Source organism: Mustela erminea, chromosome 17 (genome assembly GCF_009829155.1).
Source record: "Mustela erminea isolate mMusErm1 chromosome 17, mMusErm1.Pri, whole genome shotgun sequence".
In the NCBI taxonomy this organism is placed as follows: domain Eukaryota; kingdom Metazoa; phylum Chordata; class Mammalia; order Carnivora; family Mustelidae; genus Mustela; species Mustela erminea.
Window position 1 is genome coordinate 69,395,374 of NC_045630.1, and position 15,009 is coordinate 69,410,382.

At 45.7% G+C, this 15,009-nt stretch overlaps 1 protein-coding gene across 8 annotated transcripts in view; it reads left to right on the forward strand.

Annotated features, from left to right (window-relative positions):
• Positions 1-15,009, forward strand: part of ASH1L (ASH1 like histone lysine methyltransferase) — a 180,454-nt gene that overhangs the window by 114,445 nt on the left and 51,000 nt on the right. For all 8 annotated transcript variants that reach the window (XR_004280171.1, XM_032318697.1, XM_032318701.1 and 5 more), the window contains one exon: positions 11,293-11,387. Coding sequence is in view for 7 of the 8 variants with exons in the window: in XM_032318697.1 (XP_032174588.1) it covers positions 11,293-11,387 (95 nt within the window). In the remaining variant the exon portion in view is untranslated. The remainder of the gene's footprint in view (positions 1-11,292; positions 11,388-15,009) is intronic.

A 15,009-nucleotide genomic window follows, 5' to 3' on the forward strand; every position in this document is an offset into this window, starting at 1 on the left:
TTAACAGCTGCTATTTCTGACGAGTGTTCCTTAGTATAGGCCTGACAGGGGCGCCTGGGTGGCTCAGTGGGTTAAGCATCTGCCTTCAGCTCAGTTCCTGATCCCAGGCTGCTGGGATCCAGTCCACATCGGGCTCCTTGCTCAGCAGGGAGCCTGCTTCTCCCTCTGCCTCTCTGCTGCGTGTTTCTGCTCTCTCCCTGACAAATAAGTAAACTAAAAAAAAAAAAAAAAAAACTTTATATACAGACCTGACAGGCTTAACAGATAACAAGATTTAATATACTTTAATAAATAGCAAGATCTAAGATGCTTCAAAAATTATATTCGGGGGGTACCTGGGTGGCTTCATCAGTAAAACATCTGCCTTTGGCTCAGGTTATGATCTCAGAGTCCTGGGATCAAATCCCTTGGCCAGCTCCCTGCTCAGCAGGAGAGTCTGCTTCTCCCTCTCCCCGTGTTTGTACTTTCTCACTCTCTCTCTCTCTCAAATAAGTAAATTCTTTAAAAAAAAAAAAATACTGAAAAAATTATATTCTGGAATATTATTTACCTTAAAAAGGAAGGAAATTTGTAAAGCTTCTATAAAACATAAATATGCACAAACCCGTGTGTAATAATATTCTGTTACTGTGTAACAAAATTACCACAGTCTTAGCAGTTTAAAACATCACAGACTTCTTATCTCACAGATAATTTCCCCAGAATTCCAAGAGTCTGGGCGCGTCAGCTCTGTGTCTCACGGGACTCGAATCAAGATGTCAGCCGAGTCTGCGATCTCCTCCAACGCTCAGCGTTCTCCTCCACACTCATTAACTTTCTGGTAGTGGCAGAGCTTCCCAAATAACGTTCCGTTGGATATACCGCATAACCCCATTTCATTTGCTCATTTGTCAGTTGGAGAACATTTGAGTTACTTGTACTGTTTTTTAAAAGATTTTGTTTATTTGACAGAGAGTGTACATAAGCAGGGACTCCAAGCTCGCTCCTAGGACCGTGGGCCCATGACCTGGGCCGAAGGCAGATGTTCAACCCACTGAGCCCCCCAGACGCCCCAGGAGTTCTTTGTACTTTTTTGCTGCCATGATTGATGCTGTTGTAAACATTTTTATACACCCAGACTACGGTTTTATAGCTTCATAATAACTGAGTATGTAGCTGTAGCACAGTTTATCCAATCATCCTGCCAGGAAAAGGACGTTTCAGTTGCTCCTAATGGTTCCTACTATAGATAATGTCAGCGGCGCCTGGGTGGCTGGGTTGAGCGTCTGCCTTCAGCTCAGGTCATGACCCTGAGTCCCGGGATCGAGTCCCGCATCGGGCTCCTCGCTCACTGCAGGGTTTGCTTCTCCCTGTCCCTCTGCCCCTACCTTCCCACCCCCTATTCCCACTCCCCCACCCCTGCTTGTGCTCGCTCTTGCTCTCTCCCTCAAATAAAATCTTTTTAAAAAGAGAGAGCAGTAACACGCAGTGAATGACTGTCCCCGTGCTGTTTGATGCTCTGGAGATCTGTCCTGGGGTAAGTTCAGAGAAGCAGAATTACCGAATTCAATAGTGAGCGTACATACAATTTTGTAAACATTGCCTAATTGTGCTCCCGGTGCAGCTGTGCCCTTCTGCAGTCTTCCTGGACCACAGCCCTAATTATGTTGTCACACTTGTACATTTTTACCCATGAGACAGGTGTGAAATGTTATCTCCAGTGGGTTCTGATTTGCATTTTTCTCATACGTGAAATTGTCGAGTATCTTTTCGTATATGTACAAGTCTTGATCTTTTTCTGTGAATTGTGTATGCTTTTTTTCCCCATTTTTCTCACAGCTTACTAGTCTTTTCTTTTTCCCCCTTGAAAGGCCCTTGTATGTTAAGGAAATTTGCCCTTTGTGGTATAAATTACAAATATGCTTGTCAGTTTGCCATCTGTCTTTTGTGCTTGCCGGTCACACGTCTGTGACCGTCCCAGTAGCACGTTGTGTTGAACACTGTCGCTTGTGGTAGACTCAGACCAGGAAGTGTGACATCTCTAACCTTCGCTGTTCTGGTTTATCCCAACTTTGGCTAATTCTGGATCCCTTGATATTTTCAGGATCATTTTGTCGATTTCTGCAAATAAGTCAGTGGGGCTTCTGAAAAAATGTATATCAATTGGAGGGGGTTTTACAGTCCTAACAGTATTAAGTGGTTTTGTTTTTGTTTTTGTTTTTTTAACAAAAGGAGAGAGCGCATGAGTGGTGGTGGGTGTTAGTAGAGGGAGAGGGAGAGAGAGAATCTTTTTTTTTTTTTTTTTTAAGATTTTATTTACTTATTTGACAGAAAGGGACAGCAAAAGAGGGAGCACAAGCAGGGGGAGCAGGAGAGAGAGAGAAGCAGGCTCCCTGCTGAGCAGAGAGCCTGATAACGGGGCTCGGGGCTCGACCCCAGGACCCTGGGATCATGACCTGAGCCGAAGGCAGACGCTTAACCACTGAGCCACTCAGGGGCCCCAGTATTAAGTATTCTTAACATGTGAATTTTTTCTAGTTATTTAATCATTTGAAATCTCTTTCAACAATGTTTTTAGTTTTCAGTGTTCACCTATGCACCTTTTCTGTTAAGCATTTCCTAATCGTTTCATTCTTTCGAGGCTTGTAAATGGAATTTTTTTTTTAAGATTTGATTTATTTGAGAGAGAGCATGAGCCAGGGAGAGAGGCAGAAGGAGAGGGAGAAGACGACTCCCTACTGAGCAGGGAGCCCGATTCAGGGCTCAACCCCAGGACACCGAGATCACCACCCAAGCCGAAGGCAGACGCTTAACTGACTGAGCTACCCAGGACCCCATTAATGGAATTTTTTTTTCATTTTTGGATACTTAATGCTAGTGAATAGAAATACAATCGAGTTTTGTATATTGGTCGTATCCTACAATCTTGGAACCTTACTTAACTCAATTATTAATCCTAAGAGCATTTTAGTGGATTCTGTCATTTGTGGACTTTGCTTATAATGATTGTTTTTATCACACGAAGTTTATAATGCTTTGTGTTTTAATTTTCTGTTTTTATCATGTTTCTAGATTTTTTTTTAAATTTTGTTTGTTTGTTTAAGTAAACTCTGTACCCGACATGAAGGTCAAACTCATGACCTAGAGGTCAAGGCTTGTGCGCCTCTCTGACTGAGCCCGCCAGGCGCCTTATGTTTCTGGGGTTTTGAGTCAAACTTGAATGAGCTTTCCCACGTCCTGGTTTTAAAGAAGTTAAGAAATTTAGCTTTTTTTTTCTTCTAATAATTTTTTTCTCTTTAAGTATGCTCTGCACCCAGTGTGGGCCTCGAGCGTGTGACCCAGAGATGAGGGTCACGCGCTCTTGGGGCTCACCCTGCCAGGCTCCCCGCTCAGGTTGATTGTTTGATGTTGGTTTGCACATCTGGTGCCCTGGTCTGTGCAGTCCGGTCAGGTCTGTCGAATCCAGCGAGGCTGTGTCATCCCTGGCTAACCCGAAGAAGGAAGTTAGTAGTTCCTGATGCGGGCTGTGTCAGTTACCGTGCTGAGCACGTTCCGTGTGTTACCATACTTCATCCGGTCCACTGTGCTCGATTAAGTACTTAAGTACATTTGATTGTAAAATACAGTTGACTTGTCTGGAACATGTGATTAATTCCTACTTAAATGGAATGCTTGTTCCCGATAAACATGTATATTTTGACATTACGTACTTCATGAGATAAAACATTAGGGCTGGTCAAGTTTACGTAGTAACCTGAGAATGGGATCTTTTTTATTTTGTTTGCAAATGTGTCGTGCTCCTCGGTGCTCTTAAGTTTCGAGGTAAAATGGTTTTAACAGGAGGGTTAGGGACCGAGGGCACGACAGAGGGTAGGAACGCTGCCATGCTGCTGTGCGTGACAGGGCCTCTCGGGGCTTCATTCATGCCCCTGCTGTCCTCAGGCTTTGCGCAGAAATATTTTAGCCGGGTACGATTGTAGTTCACCTTTGAATAGGTAATGGGATTTTCCTTGGACTGAGATTCCGGAAGTCTCCCTATGGGTAGCTGTGCTGTAAAATCATGTAAATTCACGTTAATCTAAACAAAATAAAATCCGTAAGATAACAGTTAGAGAAAGTAGTATTTGCTGGTCGAGTGTGTTGAGAGAAATGTTCACATCGTCAGCAAAGTTGTTTACGAAATGAGTATTCTCAAAAATTTAACTGCATGAGGCGTACAGAGTAGATCGTTTGGGGAGAAAGCGGCTAGAGTCACACAGTTCTTAAATCCGGTGAGGGATGTACAGGAAGCTGTGGTACGAGAACTCGTCCCAAATCCCAGTTCCGCCACTGACTGGGTGTGTGCATTCGGGCATGTTCCTGAGCCTGGGTCCTCAGGGTCCTCAGCGAAACGGGGGCGCTGATGAAGACACCTGTTTCGTAGCGCGGTAGAGGATTACTTGGTTGACAGATAGGAAGTAAGCCATGCGTTTTTTTTGTTGTTGTTGTTGTTGTTTTTAAAGATTTTATTTATTTATTTGACAGAGAGAGATCACAAGAAGACGGAGAGGCAGGCAGAGAGAGAGAAAGGGAAGCAGGCTCCCCGCTGAGCAGAGAGCCCGATACGGGACTCGATCCCAGGACCCTGAGATCATGACCTGAGCCGAAAGCAGCGGCTTAACCCACTGAGCCACCCAGGTGCCCCAAGCCATGCGTTTTTACGATGCCTTATTCCATTGTCACTAAGTGTGGCCTCAGATGAAATTAACTGCGCCAAGACGCTCGCGCCCTCCTGCAGACAGCGATCGGCGCTGGTCCGGGCTGTCCTTCCCCCACCGAGATGTCTTCTCAGACACTTACTTCCTGCATCCCATCCAGAAGACCCTCTGCGGCCTCGTGTGACCTGTTTTCTTGTCTTTCTGCCAGTTACACTGCACTGGAGAGAGCCGGGGAGGGGGCGGAGGGGAGGCGGAGGGAACGGATCTCAAACAGGCGCCCCTGCTGAGCGCCGAGCGGGCCCGGACCTGGGGCTCCCATCCCGTCACCCTGCGGTCACCCTGCGATCCAGCCTGAGCTGAAACCAGGAGTCAGACGCTTAACCCACTGAGGCACCAGGCGCTCCTTATTAAACTCCTTAATCTGTTCGTTCCTCTGACCCACAGCATCCGATTATTTCCCCCAAATTCTCTGTCCTTTTCTCTCAGCACTTGGCCTAGGTGTTTGCCCTACATGGTAAAAGCTACTTTCCTCCTTCCCATATACGTGACGGATCCCACTCCTTCTTGCGGATCTTATTCAAAGTCTGAAATGTTTTCTCATTAGGTAAAAGTATCCTTAATTCTCCTCTAGTTGAAATTAGTTTTACTTCTCTTTTTCCACTAGTAAAGCTTAGTATAAGCACCTTATGAGCTATGAGTTTATTTGCGTTCTGAGAGGTAACCTGGGCATGTTTGCGTCCATAAACTTCTTTAGGCCATGAGTTCACTTTGTTTGTCTTAGAGAAATCTTATAGAACCTACTGGTTTCTAAAATATATTTTAAAGAAAAGGAATAGAACTAAGTGCCTGAATTCCTAAAATATAATACATAGGACTTAAAATCTTAGAAAAATTTTAAAGTCTTAGAGTAGTATCTGCCCTTTTACTTGGCAACAAATGTGTAAGTAAATTATTTCAGTTTATGCTTTTTCAATTCACCAAAGAAATACATTCCAAAATGTAGTAAATGCAAAATTTTGCTCAAAAGTTTGTGTTGTGGATGTGTGTAAAAAAAGAACCAGTTTCTGTGGTCAACTATTATTACAATTTGTGTGCCCCCTTTACATTTACAGAGAGCTTTTATGTAAATTGTCATTTAGATCAATTATATTTAAATGCGTTTGTCATCGTCCTAAACTCCTGGAGGTTCGAAGCAAAACAGTCATTCAAATATGTTCTCTTACGTTTTCTACGAGAACAGTCTTTTGATCTAACTCAATACAGTTTTTCGTTACCTTTTGCCATGGTTTTGGTCCTATCTTTCCTGTAGTTATTTGGTGTTAAAAAAGTTTATTTAAGGGCGCCTGGGTGGCTTCGTTGTTAAGCGTCTGCCTTCGGCTCAGGTCATGATTCCAGGGTCCTGGGATCCAGCCCCGCATGTGGCTCCCTGCTCGTGGCTCCCTGCTCGGCGGGAAGCCTGCTTCTCCGGCTCCCACTCCCCCTGCTTGTGTTCCTTCTCACTATCTCTGTTTCTGTCAAATAAATAAAATATTATTTTTTAGTCTCTTCTTTTTAAGATTTTATTTATTTACTTGACAGAGATCACAAGTAGGCAGAGCAGCAGGTGTAGGGGGTCGCGGAGGCAGCTCCTCACCCAGCAGAAAGCCCGGTGCGGGGCTCAATCCCAGGACCCTGGGATCATGACCTGAGCCGAAGGCAGAGGCTTAACCCACTGAGCCACCAGGTGCCCCAATAAATAAAATCTTTAAAAAAAGTTTATTTAAACACTTACCTCAATAAATTCTATTACCTGAGTAAATTATTGTACAAAAATTAGGATTTTCCCTACATCATGTACTTATTCCCTATTTTTATGGATAGTCTGTGTTACCTTCGTAGATGATCACAGGATTGTACAGAAACACTGTAGCCCTCCCATCCAGACGCACGGGGGGTGATAATCCGCCACTTCTTCTCTGCTTCCCTGCCCTCACGTGTGTCTCTGTCACGCACACCCACACCTTCTCCTCTGTACTCGGTGGTAAGTCACACATTCTGACAACATTACTCGTAAATATTTCCTTCCGTGTTTCCTAAGACCAAAAGACATTTTCTCGTATAAAGAGGATAACAGATTCTAAGTTCAGGATCCTTAACGTCGCTGCTGTACTTTCCCCAGCGCACAGCTCCTCCCCGGCCGTCGCTCGGCGCCGTCCTTGCTCACGGCGCGGCCAACGGCTTCGGGCGGCCGCGCGCAGTCCGGGGGATGCCCCGTGGTGGGCTCACTCGTTCTTTCATTTGGGACCGTGCTTCTGCCTGTCTTTGTCCTTCATCAGACTGGCGCCTTTGAAGGGGAGAGAAGAGTTGTTTCCTAAAAGGTCCTTAAGTTTGAGTTTTCCTGATGTTTCTTTACGAATAGATGAGGTTTGTGCAGCTGGAGTGCCACCAGCACTGTGACGGGTCCTTCTCCGCGAAGCAGGAAGCGTCGGGTGTCGCTGTGCCACGCCGGTGCTCGTTGCACGTGCGTTCTCTGACATTTGCAGAGATGCCTTAAAAGTATGTGCTGGTACTTTCACACTTTCTCCCAGCCATTTTAGCATCTCTATCTAATTTCTGGACTGTACGTTCTTTTTCTAGATCGAAATATAATTGACATGTAAAATGCTGGTTTCAGGTGTATAATGCCTTGATTCAGCTTGTGTAAATACTGTGAATCCATCGCCACAGTTAGCCGCGCCTCCACACATTCGAACAGTTTGTCTCTTGCGATAAGAACTTCTAAGACCCGCAGCACCGCTTGCTGCGGCCGCACTGGGCGCCACGTCCCCAGGAATGGCCCGTCTCAGGCCCGGAGGCTTGTTCCTCCTGCATCTCCACTGTCCTGCGTCTCACCCAGGCCGCAGCTCCCGCTCTGGCGACCACTAGTCTGTTCTTGGTATCCGTGAGCTTGGGATTTTGTTGTTTCCGAAGTTGCCACGTAGGCAGTGGGTCGTAGGGTGTTTGTCCTTCGCTCTGCTTTCCTGCCACGTGACGCTCCCATCCGTGCCCTCACGCGTGACGGGACAGCTTGGTTTGTGCGGACGCACTGCAGGGACAGAGAAGGGGAGAGGCTTTTTTTTTTTTTTTAAAGATTTATTTGGGGAAAAAACCTATTTATTCGAGAGGATAAGGGAAAGGAGCAGAGGGAGAGAGGGACAGAGAGTCTCAAGCAGACTCCATGACCCTGAGGTCATAGCCCGAGCGGAAACCAGATCCGGTCAGTCGCTCAGCCGACTGCGCCAGTCCAGCGGGCCAGGACGTCCTTTGATTTATGACTCAATAGCCTTCTCGTGTGTGTGCGCGTGTGTGCGCGTGTGTGTGCGTGTGTGTGCGCGTACACGCGTCCCCTTCATGCTCTCAGCCGCCAGCACACGCCGCGCTGTTCCCGCGTTTGCGCTGCCGCAGGGAGCGCTCCAGCAGACGCGGGCGCCGCCGGCGTCTCGTGCTCGTGCTGCCCTGGGGTCTCGACAGCACCCGGAGCCGGGACTGCTGGGTCCCGCGCGGTCCTTGGAGGAACCCCCACGCCGTGCTTCATCGGGCACGCGCCGGTTTGCCCCCGGCACAGCACAAGCGTCTGCTCTTCTCCGCATCTTCCCGACACCTCTTGGTTTTCGGCGTAGCCTGTCTAGCAAGCACGAGATGCTTCCTCATTTTGATTGGCATTTCCGTCATAATTCTGGCTGTTGAGCCCCCGTTTTCCGCGGCGGAGGCCGTTTGTGTGCCGTCTTTGACACTCAGACACGGTGCCCAGTTTTCAGTTGGATCGTTAGTTTTATTGAGCCAACGTCAATAAAGAGAGTCGGCTTGAGACTCTCTGTCCCTCTCCCCGTGCTGGGTACTCTCTCTCTCTCTGATTGATTGATTGATTGATTGATAAGATAGATAAATAAATCTTTTTTAAAATTTCACAGCTGTGTTCACAGTTATTTGGTTTTGTTTTGTTTTGTTTTTAATGAGAAAAGTGGTTTGTAGATAGGAAGAGAGCGACCTCTTATCTTTCCTTTTCTTCTTTGAAACTGTTCCCAAACTCTTTGCCAGTGTTTTAACCACTCGGCATGACCGCATTGACCGCATGCACATTCTTGACCTCGTCTGTACCCCTCAGCCTCCTTGGATTCCTCCTCCGTCGCGGTCCCATTCCGGTGTGACCTGCTCCCACAGACTCCTCCTCCTGCCTGGTCTTCCCGTTTCCTCGTCCCTGTCACTGCCAAGACCCGGGGACACTTAAAACTGAGCTGAATATCACTTTCTCAGAAGAGCCGCTGTTACTCTCTGTTCAGAGAGAGTAATTATTTTAATTATTTTAATAAATTATTTTAATTATTGGCCTACCATTTTCCATTTTCTGAATTTTTTTCTATTTTCTTAGTTTTTCTTACCTACATATTGTCTTTGCACCTAAGAACAGTGTAAACTGTCTTACCCGTTACCGTCTTAGCACGCAGAACAGGACTTGAGGTGCACCTGGGTGGCTCAGCTGGCAAAGCATCTGTCTTTGCTCAGGTCCTATCCCAGAGCTGGGATCGAGCCCCTTGCCAGTCTCCCTTTCAGCGGAGAGCCTGCTTCTCCCTTTCTCCCCCTCCACCCCGCCCCGCTTATGCACGCACACACTCGCTCTCTCGCTCAAATAAATAAAATCTTCTTTAAGATTTTAAAATGTTTTGTAAGGTTTTATTTATTTATTTGACAGAGACAGAGAGAGATCACAAGTAGGCAGAGAGACAGGCAGAGGAGGAAGTAGACTCCCCGCTGAGCAGAGAGCCAGATGCGGGGCTCGATCCCAGGACCTTGACACCGTGACCTGAGCTGAAGGCGGAGGCTTAACCCACTGAGCCACCCAGGCGCCCCAAATAAATAAAATCTTAAAAAAAAAAAAAAAGACAGGACCCGGACTTAGTGAGTGCTCAGTAATTGTTGAACAAATAAATGAATGATCTAGTAGAAGGAACCAGTGTTCAAATTTAAGAACTTCAGGTTCTACAAATAACTTACTTTTGGGAGCCTCAGTTTTCTTACCTACAAAATATGTATTACTAGAGCTGCTTGTAACAAGATAGACTTGTTTTTAGAAAAGCAGTATGGGGGCGCCTGGGTGACTCAGTGGGTTAAAGCCTCTGCCTTCAGCTCAGGTCATGATCCCAGGGTCCTGGGATCCAGCCCCGAATTGGGCTCTTTGCTCAGCGGGGAGCATGCTTCCTCCTCTCTCCCTCTGCCTGCCTCTCTGCCTACTTATGATTTCTCCCTCTCTGTCAAATAAAAAAAAAATCTGAGACAGCAGTATGTTGTGATTCACAGGGGAAAGAAATATATCAGCCTTATTTGTTGGAACTTAAAGGCAAAATAAAATTCGAGTAGACTAAGTGAGGCTCTTCGGCAACGCTTTTTTCTTTTTCTTCGTTTCCTTTTTATTTCTTTTTCTTTTTCCCCTTTTATGTATTTGTGAAATGTCTCACGACTAATGTCATACCAAATATTAGAAACACAGACCAGTCAGACAGACAAGTCGAAGAGGTGCGTCTCTTGAGATGTTGCAGAATAGAAAAAAAAGAACAGTGAGGAGGAGCCGGGCAGGAAACTGGGGTTTTCGTCTTAAATCTCCTTAGTAGCTACTAAAATGATGGCAAGTCATTTGAACTCATAGAGCATCTGTTTTCAGATCTGTAAACTAGAGCTAACATCTCTTCTTACCTACTTCATAGGATTGATATAAATGATCATGTGTGAAAGTACTGCCTAAACTATAAATCTTCAGGCGGCCTGGCTGGCTCAGTTGACGGAGCTTGCAACTCTTGATCCCAGGGTTGGATCTTGATACCCCACATTGGGTATTGAGCTTACTTAAAAAATTAAAAAAAAAAAAAAAATAGAGACGCCTCGGTGGCTCAGTTGGTTAAATGTCCAACTCTTGATTTCGGCTCAGGTCGTGATCTTGGGTCATGTGATCAACCCGAGAGTCAGGCTCTGCACTCGGTGGGGAGTCTGCTTGTCCCTCTCCCTGTGCTCCCCCCTCCCCTGGCTCATGTGCTCTCTCTCTCTCTCAAATGAATAAATGAGTAAAATCTTAAAAAAATAAAAAATTTTGAAAATAATACATACATATGTGCCATAATTATGGGCCAAGTGTAAGGTCATTATTACGATCAGATCTGAAACTTCGATGCCTCTTGCAAAACTGCTGGAAATGCTAACAGGGCTCTTTTTTATGTGTAATTCCTAAAAGACAAGTCCAAAAATATAGATTCTAAAAATACGTGAATGTATTTTATATCGCTCCCCCCAAAAATATGCATTTAAAATTTAAGCCACTGTTAAAACAAATACTTTTTAAGATTGTATTTATTTATTTGACGAGAGAGAGCACAAGCAGGGGGAGCAGGAGAGGTAGGGGGAGAAGCAGACTCCCCATCGAGCTAGGAGCCTAGTGCAGTACTCAATCCTAGGACCCGGGGATCATGACTAAGCTGAAGGCAGCGGGCTTAAGCGACTGAGCCACCGGGAGTCACAAAACAAAAACTCTTGATGGGGGTCTGTTTTCTTTGTTTGGCCACAGGAGGAGATTCCATCGCCTCTGATAACTTCCATTCTTTTCCTGTCACAGCCCAAAGAGCCGGTTGATCCAGTTAAAGAAAGAGAAGCTGGAATACTGTCCTGGCGAGCACGAGTACGGACTGTTCCCAGCCCCCATTCATGTCGGTGAGTGCTCCGGGGAGACCATACGGTGCTCGGAAGAAATGGCGTTTCTTGAGTTTGGATGAAGTGTTTCCATGTTCCTATTATTTCTGCATCTCCGGTGGGGTTGAGCTCTTTCTTTACCGTTTAATTTATCCTCACTCTGAAGAATTCTGCAAATTCTTTGCTCTCTGGGAGTCACAATGACATACATCTTTCTTACTCAAGTTTCAGTAATAAAAAACACTACTTTGTCTGTAGCATTTGATCCCGAGGATGTCACCTGGGAAAGCGCAGCTGTTCTCCGCTTCAGTCTCAGAGGTTTCCATGTTCAGAAAGACGTGATCATGGATACGTAATAATCATCGGAAGAGAGCCCACCACTTTCCTAATCACTTATCTGCCTGCAAATTGAGCAGGGTTTATCCTTCTGTTCATTTTGGGGGGAAATCTCAAGGCTTTGTTTAGCATCGGGGTAACAGTACCTCCTGAGATCTGCCGTTGGGCTTACCAGATCAGTAACCGGTACCTGGAAGTCATCCTGGGTCCCTCCCGCTCTCCCAGAGCTGCATCCAGTCCGCACCCCCAAGTTCGGCTGTTGCCGTCCGGGCAGTTCGCCCCGCTTGTCTACAGGTCCTGTTGTCACTCTCAGGTGCGTCCCGCACGTGACTTCGGCTCCGACTCCCGCAGCGGCCTTCTGACACCTGTGTCGGTTCCATTCCTGCTGCCTCCACTGCGCTCCCCACACAGTAGGAAAAGAAATCTTACAACTGAAACTAGGTTATACTTAAAACCTTGCAGTGTCTTACTGTTAAACAGTAACTTCCTTACTATAGCTTTTAAGAGTAACCTTGTCCCAGGGGTGCCTGGGTGGCTCAGTTGGTTAAACATCTGACTCATGATTTTGGCTCAGATCATGATCTCAGGGGCCTGGGATCAAGCCCCTCATCAGGCTCTATACTCAGCGGGGAATCTGCTTTAGAATTCTCTCTCCTTCTGTCCCTACCCCCCAGTAAATAAACAAATATTTTAAAGGCAAAAAAAAAAAGATGACTTGGTGCCTACAAACCCACCCCTCCCCGTCACCCCTGTCCCTCTGTTCCCGTTTCTCCCTAAGCTGCCATGTGCGGTCTTGCTGGTTTCTCTCAGGTCCTGGAACACACTAAGGCCTTCCCCACCAGCGTGCCAGTATATGCTTGTTACTCGCACTGCCTGAAAACTGTTCTACTCTCCCGTGGTTGGCTTCTTGTCCTTCAAGGACGAGTTTAATGTCCGTATCCACTAGATGTCATTTTCTTTAAAATTGTTCTCCTGATTGTCACTCCACAGAGGGCCCCTCCCTTTACTCTGTATCACAGCCTCCTGTCCATTCCTTTCTGTAGCCCGTGATTGCTCTGTTTCCCGTTCGTTGTCTGTCTCCCTCATTAGATTGTAAGCTCCAGGTGCAGGATCATTTGACTCCCTTGCTCTCCTTCTATTTCCTAGTGCCTGGTTCATAATAGAAGTTTACCCAGTGCACGTACAAATGAAAGAGGCGGAGGAGAACCCAGGATGACCTGTTGAATAGGCCGTGACGGGGTCCGCCTCCTTACGCAGAGGATGTGGACCCTGTACGCTGCGGCGTCCTCTTACACTACGACTCCCGGTGCTTGTGACTGTGGCACTCCTCTGTGCTGGGGTGATCAGATCCCCTGTTTCTCCCCAGAGGACCCAGCACCAGCAGTGTATTTAAAGGAGCGAGCGTAGATGACACGTTCTGCAGTAAGGATTAGTTTGCTTTAATTATTCTGTACTGGCGGGAAGGAGAGTGGTTTAACTCCAACATGAAGTTCCAAGGGTTAGTTCTCTTACCTTAATGAGGGTAAGAGTAAGTTCCACATTCTCTGGGATTACTGCCAAGGCTCTTCTGAACGAGCGTTCTGTTACGTGATGTCATAGCCCGAAGCAGAGTCTCGGCAGATTTAGCGGTTTTCTTCAATCTGATGATGATAAACAGGCTTAGAAAAGAAGTCATTTAAAAGACCCACTTAAAGGAAGACATGATCATTTTGGTCTTCCTGGTTTTGTCCTGGCTGGGTTCTAACCTTAGTCTTGGACTGAAGCTACCCGAGGGGATGGGAGTGGCGGCCCCGCCAGGGAGGACGGGAACGAGGACAGGCCGGGGTCCTCTCCCGCCCCTGGCACAGCTAGAGGTGAAGAGGTGCGGACTAGGAATCCCTTGATTTAAGATAAAAATTTTATCTCCACATCCCCATTTTAATGTCACACTAAGACTGATTCGGACTCAGTGGTCTGCAAAGTGAGTAAATAATGGAAAAACCTATCCAAGTCTAGGGGATCTTTTTCCCTCTGAAATAGGGTTTAAAATCAGGCTGCTGGAGGACAGATTTTTTTTTTCCTGGACAGTGCTATTTGGTTGTTCAAATAATATTTTATGATTAGGCTAGAAGTGAGCCGCTCAGTTATTCTGAACTGGTCCTTTCCATTATCATGTAAGTAATGAGTCAGGCGGACCTGGATTCGTCTGTGTCTTCGCTGTGTGAGTTACGTGAGTAAAGTGGTCGTATAAATAAAACAATAATGCATCTTACCACTGATAAGAGTCAGAATCAACAAACAAAATCATGTTTATTCTTAAACATTTAACTAAGGGAATCAGGGTTCTTTATCATTAGAGAAGTGCATTTCAAGTAAAATTTTACTTTTCATAATACTTATCAAAATGTATATTGTACCCTTAAATTTATAGTCAATTGATTATTGATGAGAGTGCCGTGACAGTCGAATGAGGAGCCCATGATGTTTCTAGTAGGTAGTTCTATGGTAACTGGATATACACATACAAAAGGTTGAAGTTGGACCCTTGCCTCACACCATATAAAAAAATGTACTCAAAATGGATCATCAGCCTTGGGGCACCTGGGTGGCTCAGTGGGTTAAGGCCTCTGCCTTCAGCTCAGGTCATGATCCCAAGGTCCTGGGATCAAGCCCCACATCGGGCTCTCTGCTCAGCGGGGAGCCTGCTTCCCCTCTCTCTCTCTGCCTCCCTTTCTGCCTATTTGTGATCTCTGTCAAATAAATAAATAAAATCTTTAAAAAAAAAAAAAAAGGATCATCAGCCTAAATATAACAGCTAAACCTATAAAACTCTTGAAGAAAACATAGGAGGAAATCTTCATGACCTTGGATCGGGCAATAATTTCTTAGCTATAACACCAAAATCCTATGCAACAAAAGAAAAAGACAAATTGAACTTGGTCAATATTTAAAATTTCTGTGCTTCAAAAAACACCCTCAGGAAAATAAAAAAACAATGCACAGAATGGAGAAATGTTTGCAAATTGTGTATCAAGAGACTTGTATCCAGAAACCCAGACTTATAAGGAACTGTTGAGACTCATTAGTTTAAAGCCAAATAACACAATTTAAGTGGGTAAATTATTTGAATAGACATTTCTCCGAAAGAGTTACACCCATGGCCGGTACACACGTGACAAAATGCTCAGCGTCATTAGTTATTCTGGAAGTGGCATCAAAACAGCAATGAGAGACCCCCGCACACCCGCTAGGGTGGCTTTAATTAAAGGGTTGATGCACAATGTGAAGAAATTCGAAACCTCAGACATTGTTGTTGAGAATGTGAAGT